General features: G+C 34.2%; 2 protein-coding genes across 4 annotated transcripts; both read right to left on the minus strand.

Annotated features, from left to right (window-relative positions):
* Positions 1-2979: 2979 nt before the first annotated feature.
* Positions 2980-8308, minus strand: LOC112049192 (cytochrome P450 CYP12A2). Its single transcript, XM_024086990.2, has 10 exons — positions 8150-8308; positions 7517-7620; positions 6346-6476; positions 5787-5899; positions 5347-5463; positions 4672-4950; positions 4391-4547; positions 3554-3766; positions 3299-3470; positions 2980-3202 (listed from the first exon to the last, which is right to left on the minus strand). The coding sequence occupies exons 1-10, from the start codon at positions 8209-8211 to the stop codon at positions 3048-3050; spliced, it is 1503 nt and encodes a 500-aa protein (XP_023942758.2). The 5' UTR covers positions 8212-8308; the 3' UTR covers positions 2980-3047.
* A 1357-nt stretch (positions 8309-9665) lies between these two features.
* Positions 9666-15279, minus strand: LOC112049195 (cytochrome P450 CYP12A2). Of its 3 annotated transcripts, XM_024086992.2 has the most exons (10): positions 14358-15279; positions 13654-13757; positions 12862-12992; positions 12345-12457; positions 11786-11902; positions 11417-11695; positions 10517-10673; positions 10222-10431; positions 9976-10147; positions 9666-9887 (listed from the first exon to the last, which is right to left on the minus strand). In XM_024086992.2, the coding sequence occupies exons 1-10, from the start codon at positions 14417-14419 to the stop codon at positions 9733-9735; spliced, it is 1500 nt and encodes a 499-aa protein (XP_023942760.2). In that variant the 5' UTR covers positions 14420-15279; the 3' UTR covers positions 9666-9732. The 3 variants fall into 3 exon arrangements, with proteins under 3 accessions (XP_023942760.2, XP_052737948.1, XP_052737949.1); XM_052881988.1 differs by lacking the exon at positions 11786-11902; XM_052881989.1 differs by lacking the exon at positions 10222-10431.
* Between the last annotated feature and the right edge of the window lie 155 nt (positions 15280-15434).

The following is a 15434-nucleotide window of genomic DNA, read 5'->3' on the forward strand; positions in this document are numbered from 1 at the left end:
ATTAATTTTTCTGTTAATGCCCATGTTTGGCAGCCATACGTTAAACATGGCAAAATGCATGTGTTGTATATTTTCCTTTTCTCCTTAATTGGCATATCTATATTTTTCATTATTTCACTAAGGGACCAGTATCTTTTCCACGTGTTAGATACTCTTCTGTCAATTTCTTTTTTCATGGTATCGTTTATGGATATTAGTTGTCCAAGATAAACGTACTCCTCTACATATTCAATGTTTTCCATGTTTACTTCTATATTATATGTCTTTGGACTCACGGCTTATTTATCTTTAAATATTCATTTTAGAGATATAAATGATTCGGGTGGCCGCGAGGACATAATTATTATCTGCAAATAAAAGCCTTATTTACAAAATTTAGCTATGTATAGAATAATAGCATAGAAGAAGTACAGAACAAGTTTTCAGCTTTGCTCAAATACCTACCCATAAATGTCAACCAGCTCTCCTGCTATTAGATAACTGTATTATTTCTACTCCTAATCTTGAATATATACAGCCAAAATTATATTATCTATTTTATATATTAACAGTGTTCATTTGTACAGGTGCTGTAAAATTTTCGATATTTACTCGTAAAATGGAGGATAGTTATAAATTATATCTTATGTCCGTATATAAAATACTAGATAATTATATTCTAGAATTTGAACAATCGAATTCTATTTGAAGATTTATTATTCTATTGAAAGAAAAAAACGCAGTTTAGCTTGCATGGTCACGTATATGACTAAAACTTTATGGATAAAGTTGCTTCGAATAAGATTCTTTATATACTCGTAGATGGCATTTGTGGCGGATCGACCTTTCAACAGACAGACAAAGCCTGTCGGATGAGCTAGTTTTTGTTTAAGTATATCTGAGCAATTAATTTAATTTTATCTCAAAAATCCGTTACAAGGTCAACATAATTATATGTGCTGTTCTTATTATTTGTCATGATACGTAAATATTTAAATACACGTATACCGAAAACACTGACAAAGTGTTCACACACAATGTGTGACTGCCAATTAATGATCTGTTCCCTTGAAGTTGAAACCTGTTACTTCCCAACGTTTTTTGTGTTTTGCCAAATAAAAAATCTTTCTTCTTCTTTCCAATACCACCACGGACCAAACTCTATATCGTATTTGTTTATGGTACTTGGCAGCGGCGAAGGGTCCATACAAGCCCATTCGTGCACATTTTACCTCTTAAAATCATTTTTTTAATTCCATACATACATATTCATTTTTGTAATGAATATATATGTATGGATGTATGAGAAACTGAAGTTCGTATTAAGCAGTATGAATTTCCTTTCCTTTAGGATGGCTTGCATTCGTCAAAATTTCATCCTTCGCCACTGGTATTAATGTATCTATTACAGGAATATGGGCTGACAAACTTTCATTTATACAGGTTGCCCCATAAGTAATACGACATACTTTAAAATTTCCGTGGCGCAGTGGTGTTTGCGCGGTGGATTTTCAAGACACCTGGGTTCGATACCCGGCTGGGCCCATTGAGGTTTCCTTAATTGGTCCAGGTCTGGTTGATGGGAGGATCCGCCGTAGCTAGTTATCACCCTACCGACAAAGACATACCACCAAGCGATTAAGCGTCCCGGTGCGATGTCGTGTAAAAACCGAATGGGGTGTAGATTTTCATCTTCCTCCAAATAAGTTAGCCTGCTTCCATCTTAGCGGTGGTACCATGACAAGGAAACCAGGATCTGATGATGGAATCCTGGAGAAATTGATCGAGGGGAACTTGTGAAAATCGGAGGGGTGGACAGTGCGTTTCTTATTTCTTTTAACACTTAATTTTTAACACTGTTCTTTCAATAGTAAAAATTTTGTCAAATCTAAAATTAGGTTAGGTTACGTTAGAACATAAAAAAGCTAGTTCAGGAGTACCTACTAAAAATGTAAAAATAAAAAAAAATTATAAAAAAATTTAACCGACTTCAAAATCAGAAAGTAAACTAAAAAGTGAAAAATAACATCGTACGAGTTACTTTCTGATTAATTTCAAGGCGGTTCCAAGCCAGTGATTTATTAGTTAAAGCCGTTTCTGAAAGAAACACGGGAAAGAACTGTCTGAAAATTGTAAAACTTTATGATTTAAACGACTTGAGTTATTGCATCACTGAGTTGGCACCGCCTTCAAAGTGATCAGAAGGTAGTACTATATAAATCGGATATAAGTCCGATACAAATTTGTATTATAAAGATATGAGCTTTAGTGGTTTCTAAGTTCTATAATCTATAGTATTTGGCATATATAGCAACCACTTACATATAATTTCTTCTGTTGATAACGACACATATTTATGTTATGGAATTTGGCTCCCATTTTCACATTTATGTTTTGATAGGATTCAGCTTACAGGCCGCGTACAATAACTACCTACTAAACATTCGTGTAAACAAGAAAACAAGTTGATAAGTGTAGATTTTCAATGTCATAAGTAAAAATTAATAATTATAAATTACTGGTTTTATCCGGCAAGCATGATGGAGCAAAAAACTGTTCCTATCGGCTATCACCATCGTATAAATAAATCAGAAGAGCAAATTGTAGGTATATCACAGTCCATTTTGAATCTGTGCAACGTAAAAAATAAATGAGATTCAATAGAGATTAATGTTCAATATATTTACTATTATTATACAGAGGTAGAGTTTTTGGTAATATTAGTGAGAGGTAGAGTTATTGGTAATATTAGGTAATATAAGTGGATCTAATAAATCTCTGGATCTACAGAACTAATTCTGAAAATTCTTTTAATGCAGTGTTGACGAGAGTTGGGTAGGGAAGTTGGCTAGTTTAGACATAAAAGCACATTTCCTCTGAAAAGTTTGAGGTGCATGCCTCGGACCGTATTCGAACCTACTCCCTCCGGAACCGGAGGCAGAGGTCATATCCACTCGGCTATCACGGATTATACAACCGAAAATAAAATAAAAAACTAAATAAAACCAACCACAAGTTTTATATACAATACACATAGGTATATAATGTACATAATGAAACAAAATGTTTTAGACATCATTAAATACAAAATTATAAGGCTCAAGTATATAGTTTATAGCACAATATCGCGTCCGTTTTGGTGGTGGTCCTATCCAATCAAGCTTGAAATTTTTAACCATTTTAGAAATGATTGTTTCGATCTCCAATTCAGCAATTCGTCGACCTGAGAAAATATTAATAATGTCATTGCACTGATTATGTTTTATTCCTTGGAGACGCTTTATACAAAATAATTAGCTTCAGCGTTTTCTATACTAACCTATACAACTCCTAACGCCAAATCCAAATGGAGTATAAGAGAACGGATGTGCATTTCCATAGTAGAGAGGGTCATTTTTATCCACGATCCATCTTTCTGGTATAAACTCTTTTGGTTTCGGAAATTGTTCCTCCATCAAACATAAAGATTGATTACCTATAATAATATTCATCTAAAAATTTAAATAAATGACTATAATCAATGAACATCATCCAATTTTTACTATTTGTAATAGTCTTATTGGCGTTATCTTACATTTTTGGGTATTCTATAGCCCAAAACATCATGCTCTTTTGTGGTCTGTCTGAAATTCCCTCCAACGACAGGATACAACCTCAGCGCCTCCTTGATACAAGCCTTAAGATATGGATTTTTTTCTTCATTCAACGCAATCTCCTCTCTTAATTTATTTTGTTTATCTGGATTTGCGGCCAAAAGATACATTAATGCCAAAGTAGTACTGGCAGACTGAAAAATATACGTTGTTATATAATTATACAGCCATTGAGAGTACAAATTTTACAAACATTTTATACATTTTATCGGAATGTTTATTTTTATTAGCAGCGTAGTCTGATTAATTAACTTAAGCGGAATTATGTGCAAATTCTTAATAAAATAATTCTGTGCGGCGAAGAATGCTTTATTTTGTGTTCTTTATAAGTTAGATTTTGACTACAATCTCACCTGATGGTAAGTGATGATGCAATCTAAGATAAAAGCGGGCTAACTTGTTAGAAGTAGAATGAAACTTCACACCCCTATCAGTTTCTACACGACATCGTCCGAAACGATAAATAGCTTGGCGCGTACGTCTTCGCTGGTAAGGAGTTAACAAGCCACGGCCGAAGCCTCCCACCGGCCAGACCGAGGCGATCGAACACAGGATCTCCGTTTTGCAAATCCACCGTGCATACTACTGCGACACGAAGGCCGTCAAACACTTAATACCACACACGTGTGCTAACACCTGCCTTATTAGCGTGATGGATTTTCCTTAACCATTTGTATTCGAAACTTGTGATTGATAATAGGTTAATGTTATGACGATGACAAGATTTTAGGTATAATTGTTTATATTAATTTAGTTACCGTGTCAACGCCAGCCACCAATAAATCATTGGACACAGTGACCGCCACACTGCGGTCGATTTCAAGTAATTTTTCTAAGATGCTTTTGTCTTTATCGTTAGTTTCTTCTTTAGATTTAAGCGTTTCTATAGCTCTATCTATGAAAAACTCATTTAACCTAAAATTTAAAATAACCTCGTATTATATTCTACCTACTGATCAGTTTCACAAAATATAATAAATAAATTATGTTATTGCAACGAACCAGCCATTTTAAAATAAGAAACTTGCAAACGACTAACCTCAAATTTTCACTGTATATTTTATTTCCTTTGGTGTATGTTGGAGTTGTTACATATTTCCAAAGGCTAGGTTGAAAATCTAGCTTTTCCATTATTTTGAACAAATTATGGACTGCAACTATCAACTTCTTTGCAGGAGAGTCATCTGGCAGATTTGGATCGAGGCAGTTGAGACGGTCTCCAAGTGCCACCACTCCAACTGATTCTAAAGCCCAGAGATTCAACTCGGTGAATAAATTTGCTTCGATCATATTTTGCGTGTTGCGTTTAGATTTTAATCTGTAAGAAACGTTATGCTGATCATCATCATTGACTTATTCCACTTAAGTGGGGTAGTAAAACTTATGTCAATCTTTTCCATTCGTCTCTATTACTCGTTAACTCATTATCCACTCTCTTTACACACATGTAATCTTTCACACACTCCAGCCATCTCTTCTTTTGCCCTCCTCTCCTATTATGTCTTTCCACTTGCACATTCAACATTTTTCTAGTAATATGACTTTCCTCCCTACGCAATATAATTATGTCCGTACCAAGCTAACCTTCTACTCATCAATTTTTCTGTCATTGGCGCCAATTTTAGACTTCCTCTTATATACTCAATCCTTATTTTATCCATTCTTGTCACACCACACATCCAAAAGTTATGCAAATATAAACAAAAATCCTTACCTTTCTACCATCTCGTCTGCTACCTCCGCCATGACATTCGCGTAGAGTTTAATTGTTTTTGTTTGCAACATCACAGGGTTCACTAAAGAACGTAATTTTTTCCAAACTTCGCCTTGACTAAAATGAAAAAATAACTATTAAATTAACCGGTTTTTAAGTACAAGCTTCGCACGGTAAACAATGTCTATGAGAATCTTTGACTCATTTTATCATAAAAAGTCTTTGCCGAGGCCGAGGCATGTCGAGGCATATCCCATAGGCCTCTTAAAGATCACGACATTGAGCCTACTATAGCGACTGTCTGCTACTTGTGATGGTATATTTTAAATTTACGATCCTTGTCAGATTTTCCCCTTTACTACTGCTGTAAGCCATTGCTTCTTGGCCAATTTCATGATTGTGGGACCAAAGGAGAGGGTATCTGTTTCAAAAAGTCTTACTCCAGTATCAACCCAATTGGATCATCTTCATGTTTGTTGTAAAAATGTCTCCTGTAATATACTATAGAATCAAATCCAGGGCGGACAGGTAGCGGATCTTCTTTGCGGAAAAGCTAAAATGAAGAAACAAATAAATAAATGTGTTTACAAATTATTTTCAGTGCAATTAATGAAGCTTTACTTTCCCAAATAAGACAAATACACATATCGCCATCAAGCCTCAAAGCAAGCATAGCTTGTGGTATGGGTGCCTTTTTTGCCTACTATTTTAAGCGTTGTGTTATTATTAACTTTAACGACAAAAGAGGAATATGAATAGTAAAACAGTATTAAGTATCCCTAGAAGTAGTACAATACAATACAATACAGTACAATATTTTCTTCTTCGTTTCATAATACATACTATCTAATACTGAAAGAATTTTTAAAATCGGACCAGTAGTTCTAGAGATTTGCGCGTTTAATGAAACAAACAAACAAACTCTTCAGGTTTATAAATTAGTATAGATTATTTCAAATTGATGTATAACTATTTGAACATACTACTCGTACCACTTACCCTTATTGCAGCCTCCGGGTCAAAGATAAAGGTAATTGGGGGGAAACCCAAATTCCCATCTAGTCTTACGATAGGCCCATAGTTTTTATACAGTAGCTCTTGCAATTCAATAGGGCGATCGTGTAGCCAACCTTAAAATAAATATACTTACAAGTAACTTACAAGTACCAATGCATAGCTTTAAGCAATGTGTTAAAAAACATTTACTTAGTCGAGGTTACTACAACATTGATGAATTCCTTAAAGATAAAAGCGCTTGGAGGCCATTGGATCAGCTTCCACCTTCACACAGGAAATAAAACTATAAGAAATTGTAATTGTTATCTATTGTAAATTATAATACTGTATGACTTTTTCAAAAGAGCAACTGTTGAGTTTCTTGCCGGTATCTTCTCAGCAGAACCTGCCTTCCGAACCGGTGGTAGAGTCTTTACAAATAGTCAACTGACGTGTTAAAAGTGCTTGTAAACTGAGCCTACATGAAATAAATGATTTTTGATTTTTGATTTTTTTTGAGTAAAGAAACTGTGTAACGATCTGTGTGCCTAGTGGGAGTTTTCAATATTTTCATACTGTTACTATCGCATTAACGTAAACGCGAATTTATATGGAATTGAAACAGCTGTGCAGTAGTGCCACTAGATGGCGCTGTTTCAATTCCTTAGAAATTCGATACTGTTACTATCGCGTTTACGTTAACGCGATAGTAACAGTATCAAGCTGCCACTAGGTCCTTTGTTGTGTTTGTTAATTTGTGTTAAAACTATAGGTATGTGTGTGTATTGCGAATCAAATTTAAAGTAGTAAAGAATGTAACGACACAAAATATATTTATTGGTGTTAACTATTTTCGATGAGTGAGTTTACCTCGTCCCCCTCAAAAAACGACAGGCAAATTTGTTCGTGAATTTTGGTTCGATAATGGTCCTTATGTAATTAGTCCGAGAGCCCAGCACGTTACAGAAAAGTTACATTACAAAAAAAAATTAAATATTGTGTTTTTTTGTTGAAAATTATAGGTACTGAACCATATCATAAATAACTGTAAAACTATGTAAAAAATATTCATGTAGGTAACGACAACCATATATAGGAAATCGAAATTTAAAGTTAGTTACCTATTGATTGAAATTTAAAATTACAAATATAGTAGGTACAGCAACAAAATTACCTCCTGGAAGGAAATGTAGTATCTGTCCAATGATTGGTAAAGATAAGGGTCCAGGTATCTTCCTCCATGGCTTAATTTGATCTTTCGCCTCCTTAACCACTGTACTAGTAATGATATTTAAAAAAATAAATACTCGAATCTGACTTTCGTCTTTTTCAAAGATGACCTATGTAAATCTTGCTTTAAAAATTATGTAGGAGTAGGCATTAAAAATATTAACATTTTTATTACAAACAAACAAACAATCAAAACTTTACTCTTTACAATATTAGTATAGTAACAAAACAAAATAATTTTACAGGTTTTTAACACCCGACTACCTAATTAATACTTTTGTAACTCTTTCCCTTGTACGGAACATAATTTAATTAATTAATTGAACTCATTATAAGCGATTTTTATTATTATTAATTTAATCAACCGTCTACACTTATACACTACAAATAATCCTAAGAGACAATAATTTTTATTGAAAAATGAACAATTTCGATTTGTGAATTTCTCAGCTATTTCTGTTTGCTCTAATTTTCTCTGGTTCCAAAATTCTTTTTGTATTGATGTGATAAATAGAAATTATCTATTGAACCGTTTTCAAATACTACGTAAAAATAATAGTAAGTATATACAACATACCTGAAATATTTTTGTTTGTTCAAAACTTCCTTGCTTACAAAAAATCGCGTTAATTTGTACATTCTGTATAATAATTAAAAATTTCACATTATTTTTGTTACAGACGTATCTTCTGTATAAGAAGTCGGAATTGGACTATATTTTTTAAACAACTTACGTAAGGTCCTACTCCGTGTAGGGAATTTGAGAATGCCCTTGACCTTTGAATGTATATTGTTACTTGTTTATAAAACAAAAACCAGTTAAAGTTGTAGTTTCCTACTTCAACTACTGCTATTAGTAACTTGAATAAGCGCAAATTGTAATATTTTATCTTATGATACGGTTTGTAAATGTACGTACAAGGTATCTTTAGAATATAGAATAAAAAGAATTATTATAAATATCAGTTATATATTCTGACTTATGACTGATACTGATAAAAAGTTGGAATGTATTTATAATAGCAGGTAGGTAATGTCACAGAAAACATATGTGCAAGGTAATGTTATAATGTTATATAAGTATATTAGGTATTATTGTTTATATTAGATACTGCATTTATACTTATCTGAGTGATTAATAAAAATTAATCACTCAGATAATATAAAATATTATCTTTAAGATTAAAAAAGCCATCTCAATAATACGCTACAAGGTCCACATACATTATGCACTGTTATACGAGTACCCAGTGGCGTGCATAAGATTGTTGATCAAGGTATACACTAGTAATAAAATTAAGAAGAGGCGATAGTTGAACGCTTAAAGAAGTTTCTGACTGGGGTAGTGCCAATTTGGTTCAACTCAACGCAACCAACGAGAGGGCCGTGATAGCCCAGTGGATACCTCTGCCTCCGATTCTGGAGGGTGTGGGTTCGAATCCGGTCCGGGGCATGCACTTCCAACTTTTCAGTTCTGTGCATTTTAAGAAATTAAATATCACGTGTCTCAATCGGTGAAGGAAAACATCGCGAGGAAACCTGCATACCAGAGAATTATCTTAATTCTCTGCGTGTGTAGATTCTGTCAATCCGCATTGGGCCAGCGTGGTGGACTAATGGCCTAACCCCTCTCATTCTGAAAGGAGACTCGAACTAAGCAGTGAGCCGAATATGGATTGATGACAACGCAACCAAAACGCAGGCGTGTCTACTTACAGCAAAACGGAGTCCTTTTACTGTATCTCCTACTTTCCGAAATATATCTGTTCCTATCACCGGTCATATACTTACATCTTCTGGGTGTTGTCATATCGTTTACGGTCGATCTATAGAAGCCAAAGCCAAAACTGCTGCCAAAAACGTTAAGCTTCTAGACTGGAACGGATTTGGCATCAACATCAATAGTGAATATATCACTTAACTACGGTTTGCCGACGATGTAGTCATGATGGCAGAAATTCTGGATGATCTTAGCATTGTGCTAAGATCACAATGCTAAGTATTTTTGTAAAATGATTAGTGGACTATTTATTATATATGAAACATGCGTAAATATAAATAGAATGGGCGAAAGGGTTGAAATTGAACATCGATTTTCACGTGGACGAAGTCTTTATTATGACCGTAACCATAACTTTGTTTCAATCAATAACCAAAATTTTAGATATCGTTGAATACAAGATTATATGGCTCCAGAATGTAGTTAAGAGTACTTCTTCGTGTACGCTTTGGTGGCGGTCCAATCCAATCTAGTTTGAAATTTTCAACTATCTTCGATATTAACATCTCGATCTGTAAATCAGCGATACGTCGACCTGTAAAACAATAAGGTGAACTGTATTAGGTTGTTTATTTATAAATAGCATTCGATTATTTTATTTCTTAGACATACACTGCACTTACCTACACAACTCCGAACTCCAAATCCAAAGGGTGCATAAGCAAATGGATGAGCATTGCCATAGTAAAGAGGGTTATTTTTATCAACAATCCATCTTTCTGGTATAAACTCTGACGGTTGTGGAAATTGATCTTCTACCGAACATAAATATTGATTACCTAGAATAATAACCATCTGAAAATAGGAATATTATATGAAAATAATAATAATTACCACTTAACTTTTCAGAATAACCTAATCAACCTTACATTTTTGGGTATTCTGTACCCTAGAACCTCATGCTCTTTCATTGTTTTTCTAAAATTTCCCCCAACAACAGGATATAATCTCATTCCTTCCTTAATGCAAGCTTTAAGATATGTAGAAGTTTGTTTTGACAATACTTCTTCTCTTAATTTATTTTGCTTTTCTAGATTAGCCGCCAAATGATATAAAATCCCCAAAGAAGTATTAGCAGACTGAAAAAAAATACTTCATAAAATATTTTGACAAAAAAGATATTTGTTCATGATCATGATTTGAATTGTTGTTAAACAAAGTTACCGTGTCAACACCAGCAAGGATTAAATCATTAGCCAAAGTAACTGCAACATCACGGTCGATTTTAAATATTTTTTCAAAAATGCCTTTGATTTCATCACTTGTATCTTCCTTAGATTTAAGCTTTTGTATAGCTCTGTCTATAAAAAACCAAGTGTATCTAAAAATAAAAATAATGTTCTTTGCATCTGTGGTCAGTCGTTAGACATTAAGGCAGCTTCTGACGGAATATTAGCTCTGCCGTCAACTAGTGAACGAGCACGTCAACTCCCTTCAGGCGCTTGATTCGCGGCGCTACCGACAGTAGGCTTTATAGTTTTTTTTATTCTTTGACAAGTTAGCCCTTAACCTGATATTAAGTGATGATGCAGTCCAAAATGAAAGCCGGCTTACTTGGAAGAGGTACAAGTTTATCCTAACCTTACCTCTGACGGTTTTTAAGCAACATCGTACCGGACAGCTAAATTGCTTGACAGTACGTCTTTGTTGTTAGGGTTGTAACTAGCCACGGCCAAATGCCTATCACCAGACCAGACCTGATCCTCTTTAGAAATTGTTTTTATTTCCTCACAGACTGTTGCCATACCCAGATACCGGTAGATTTTATCATTGCGCCTAAACTAGAGGGTACCAGTAAAAGTGCCTAATATTTTAATGAATTTTATTGATGATGAATTACTGAATGCACTAGACCCAAATGGGCTTTAAAATAACAATGTACTTTGAATATAATATTTTGTTTGCCTCAATTGGTTAATGTCCTTTTGGCCCTCGTAAATGGAGATCAGATTTTTCACGTAATTCAAGGGGAAAGTATATGTATATTTCACAAATATTTCTTTTTTTGGAATATTTTTAAAGCATAAGTGATATTATTTTAAAGAGAAATCGTACTTATTTTACCTTAAATTATCATCAAAGGTTTTAATTCCTTTTTTGTACGCAGGAGTTGTTATATATTTCCAAAGGCTTGGTTGAAAGTCTAGCTTTTCTATCATACAAAGAGACTCTTGCTGTGTTTTTATTAATTTCATTGCAGGAGAATTATTTGATAGATTTGGATCAAGGCAGTTGAGACGTTCTCCGAACGTCACTAAACCGGTAGATTCTAAAGCCCAAAGGTTTAATTCATTGAATAAATTTGTCTCAATCATATTTTGCTTGTTACGTTTAGATTTCAATCTGTAAACAGATAATCAATAGGTTTCATATTATAATGTAACAAAACACATTTAAAACTTAAATATATAACCACCACTGAAATTAACTGACCTATGAACCATATCATCTGCCACCTCCGCCAAAGCATTTGTGTAAAGTTTAATTGTTTTTGTATGCATCATTACAGGGTTCACCAAAGATCGGAGTTTCTTCCAATCCTCTCCCTGACTAAGAAGAAAAATATTTATTAACAAAAAAACACGCACATCTTATTTTCTGTGATTTTGCAGAATAATAAGAAATGATTAATTACTTAGCCGATGATGAGAGTTTTAATAAAATCAAAGATTTTTTTGCCATTACTGGATATATAGGACTTGTGTACCGACTTCCAAATACGAGAGATTTCCTATTAGTGTGTATTGTAAATACAAAACAAGGTGTTAGGTGTGTACTTATAATGTTAAACTTTAAAGAAAGAATTTCTGGAACAAGTACGTTCAAAAATGTGACCAAATACTCAAGCGAAGAAGTTATAAATCTGTAAACTTTTAGGAAAAATTACTGGTTTTGGCATTCCATCACATAAAAAAATATCACTTTTTTATTAAGCTGATAAGACTCCTATGTGTAAGTATTAGTAGTTAAAAATGCTTTTATAAAATCTTACTCGAAAAGAACTCCACATGAATCATCCACGTTCTTGTTGTAAAAATGTTTCCTGTGATATACTAGAGATTCGAAACCTGGACGAAAAGGAAGCGATTCTTCTTTGCGAAAGAGCTAAAATAAATAAATTTTTTGAAGTAGTAACAATAAGTAACGCTATTTCTCTTGGCGGTACGTCTTTGCCGGTAACTAGCCATGGTCGATGCCTACCACTATTGTTAAAGCGTCTTGTGTTCTGTGACTAAACTAGATTTGGACCAATTTAGAAATTATAAAATTCTTAACTGATCTGTGCTTTGAATCAAACCCAGGACTTCTCCTGAATCCTCCTCCTTCTCGACCACTTCCGGAATCAAAAAATACATAGCTTTGACATTTAAAACACATACTACTACGCATAATATGCATACTACGCATGTACTCGTATAAGCCTTGCTGTAAAATGTGTTCAGAAAGGATTAGACAAGACAAAAAAGAACGTTTGCATACAAATTAATTATGGACTTACTACTACTTACTGTTATAGCAGCCTCTGGATCAAAGAGAAAAGTAATTGGAGGGAAACCCAGATTTCCGTCTAGTCTTACAATTGGCCCATAGTTTTCATACAGTAATTGTTGTAATTCAATTGAGCGTTTATGTAGCCAACCTTAAAATAATCATGCAGTTTGTTAAAGTACCAATAAAATTTGTTATTTTCGTCATTATGACCTTATGCTATTAAACCCACTGCAGGATACAGGCCTTTTCAGAAAAGGTGGTTTAAAGCTTAAGCCCCCGCATTGTTCTTTTAAAATATTTCAAGTTTAGCTTTAAGCTTTCGTTGAAACAGACAGGCCGATATTTTTTTGGATCTAAGTCAAAAACCATATCTGAATATTCAAATATACTATGGGCCTCATAAGAAGGCTCGCAGTCACACATCGGGCCATGAAACGAGCTATGCTAGGAGTATCTTCACGTGATTGAATCAGAAGTGAGGAGATCCACAGAAAACCCAAAGTTACGGCGAAGCTGAACTGGCAATGGTCGGGGCACATAGTTCGAAGAGCCGATGGGCGTAGGGGTCCCAAGGTGCTGGAATGGTGACCCCGCACGAGAAAGTGCAGTGTTGGTCGGTCCCCCCCCCAGGTGGACTGACGACATCAGGGATTTGCTGGATGCATGCGATCGTGATGTTTGGAAGTTCCTACCAAAGACCTGTATCCTGCAGTGGCGGATATGATGATGATAATGATGATGAATATTCAAATTAATAATAATAGCATTCAAACAAACAATGTCATAAGTATTGTGTATGTAGTATTTACCTCCTGGAAGGAAATGAAGTATTTGTCCAATGATTGGTAAAGATAAAGGTCCAGGTATCTTCTTCCAGGGCTTTATTGGTTCTTCTACTCCATTCACAATTGTGCTAGTAGATTAATATTTCATAAAATACTTTAATTTTTATAAAATCTTGCAATATTTTGTTGGTTGAATTGACAAAACAACACATTGCTATGACTTGACTTAAATTTCATACAATCTACAGTTAATTTGCCTCAATTTTTTATCATTTACAAGTTACAATCTCACCTGATGGTAAGGGATAATGCAATCTAAGATGGAAATGGGCTAACTTGTTAGGAGGAGGATGAAAATCCACATCCCTTTCGGATTCTATACGACATCGCACCGGAACGCTAAATTGTTTGGCGGTACGTCTTTGCCGTTAGGGTGGAAAACCCACCACTATCAGCCAGAACTGGACCAATTAAGTAAACCTGAATCGGCCCAGCTGGGGATCGAACCCAGGACTTCCTTCTTGTAAATCCACCGTGCATACCACTGCGCCACGGAGGCCGTCACAATAAATAAAATAAAAGAAAAAAATTTGCAATATGTCACTGTGATTATTTTATTATCTATCATTTATTTATTATCACTAATAAGGGTTTATATTTATACGGCATTATAGTCTATAACGTATAAATAATAATCTACGAATATTTACTATACATATCATACATACCTTAAATATTTTTGTCTGTTCAATGTCTTTCTGAGTATAAAAAATCTGTTTAATTTATACATATTAAAAGGTAGTTTACACTTTCACATCCGGTTTCCAAACGTGGCTAATACAAATAATAATATGTTTACTAATTTTGTTGAATAATTTGTGTACTATATGTAAATAGATTTTAAAAAATATGGTTCCTCTTCCATACTACGCTTACCACATGTAAGAACAGTAGGTACTATAATTATGGAGTTTGGAATGGTGGTTTGTGGAAAATTTAATGGTTTGAATGTATCAGGTTTCAAGGATCCACATTCTCAAAAGTATAGAACGTAAATAAATCTATCTATACCACAGAACAGACTACGCTAAAAGCTAACGTCTATAATACCACTATTCTGTCTATAACTGTAACAGGTACAATTCGAATTCTATAGAAGATATTTTAAAAATTTTAGTTGGTGGGCATTACAATATAATCGATAGCCAAAAATATATATCTTTATTTTTTGTCTGTCTGTTCGTCTTTTTGTTGACCGAATTGAATTAAATTAAAATTAAACTTGCCACGATGTGAGGCCTTAATACGATGAAGGTTATAGTATAGAACACTTTTTGTCCCGAAAATAAAATCAAAAGAGGGTGATTTAGGGGTTGAAAGTTTGCATTGAAACTCCAGCATGTTTCAATTTGTAAAAATTTATAAAATATGCTAAAATATGAATAGTAATAGAAATAGGTGAACTAGAGGTTAAAAGATTACATCAATTTTCACGCGGACGAAGTCGCGGGCGTCCGCTAATAAATAAATGAAGACATTTTCTACTGAATACCGTGAAGAATTATATTTCCAGTCGCCAGACCAAGAGCAAAGCTAAGGTACAAGGACATGATATCTCATACATAAATGTTTGAGGGCTGGACCTTTAAACCCTACTATCTTCCATAGCCACCGCCACCCAAACTCTATAATTGGTCACTGTACTTACTCGTACCTATTTAAGGAGTATGGATCCACAAATTTTTAGTCTTGTATGCCTGGATATCACAGGCTCTGTTCAAATGATACTGAGACCAAAATTCGGT

The sequence above is a fragment of the Bicyclus anynana genome, chromosome 6 (genome assembly GCF_947172395.1).
Source record: "Bicyclus anynana chromosome 6, ilBicAnyn1.1, whole genome shotgun sequence".
NCBI classification, from domain to species: Eukaryota; Metazoa; Arthropoda; class Insecta; order Lepidoptera; family Nymphalidae; genus Bicyclus; species Bicyclus anynana.

Bases quoted from the DNA above. Each gene is read 5' to 3' on its own strand.
- LOC112049192 (XM_024086990.2), bottom strand. From the start codon at position 8,211: ATGTACAAATTAACGCGATTTTTTGTAAGCAAGGAAGTTTTGAACAAA. The intron at 4,548-4,671 runs GTTAGTCGTTTG...TTTAAATTTTAG, and splicing joins ATATACAGTGAAAATTTGAG to GTTAAATGAGTTTTTCATAG. The intron at 3,203-3,298 runs GTTAGTATAGAA...ATATTTTCTCAG, and splicing joins TGGCGTTAGGAGTTGTATAG to GTCGACGAATTGCTGAATTG.
- LOC112049195 (XM_024086992.2), bottom strand. From the start codon at position 14,419: ATGTATAAATTAAACAGATTTTTTATACTCAGAAAGACATTGAACAGA. The intron at 10,674-11,416 runs GTAAAATAAGTA...TTTTATTTTTAG, and splicing joins ACCTTTGATGATAATTTAAG to ATACACTTGGTTTTTTATAG. The intron at 9,888-9,975 runs GTAAGTGCAGTG...ATTGTTTTACAG, and splicing joins TGGAGTTCGGAGTTGTGTAG to GTCGACGTATCGCTGATTTA.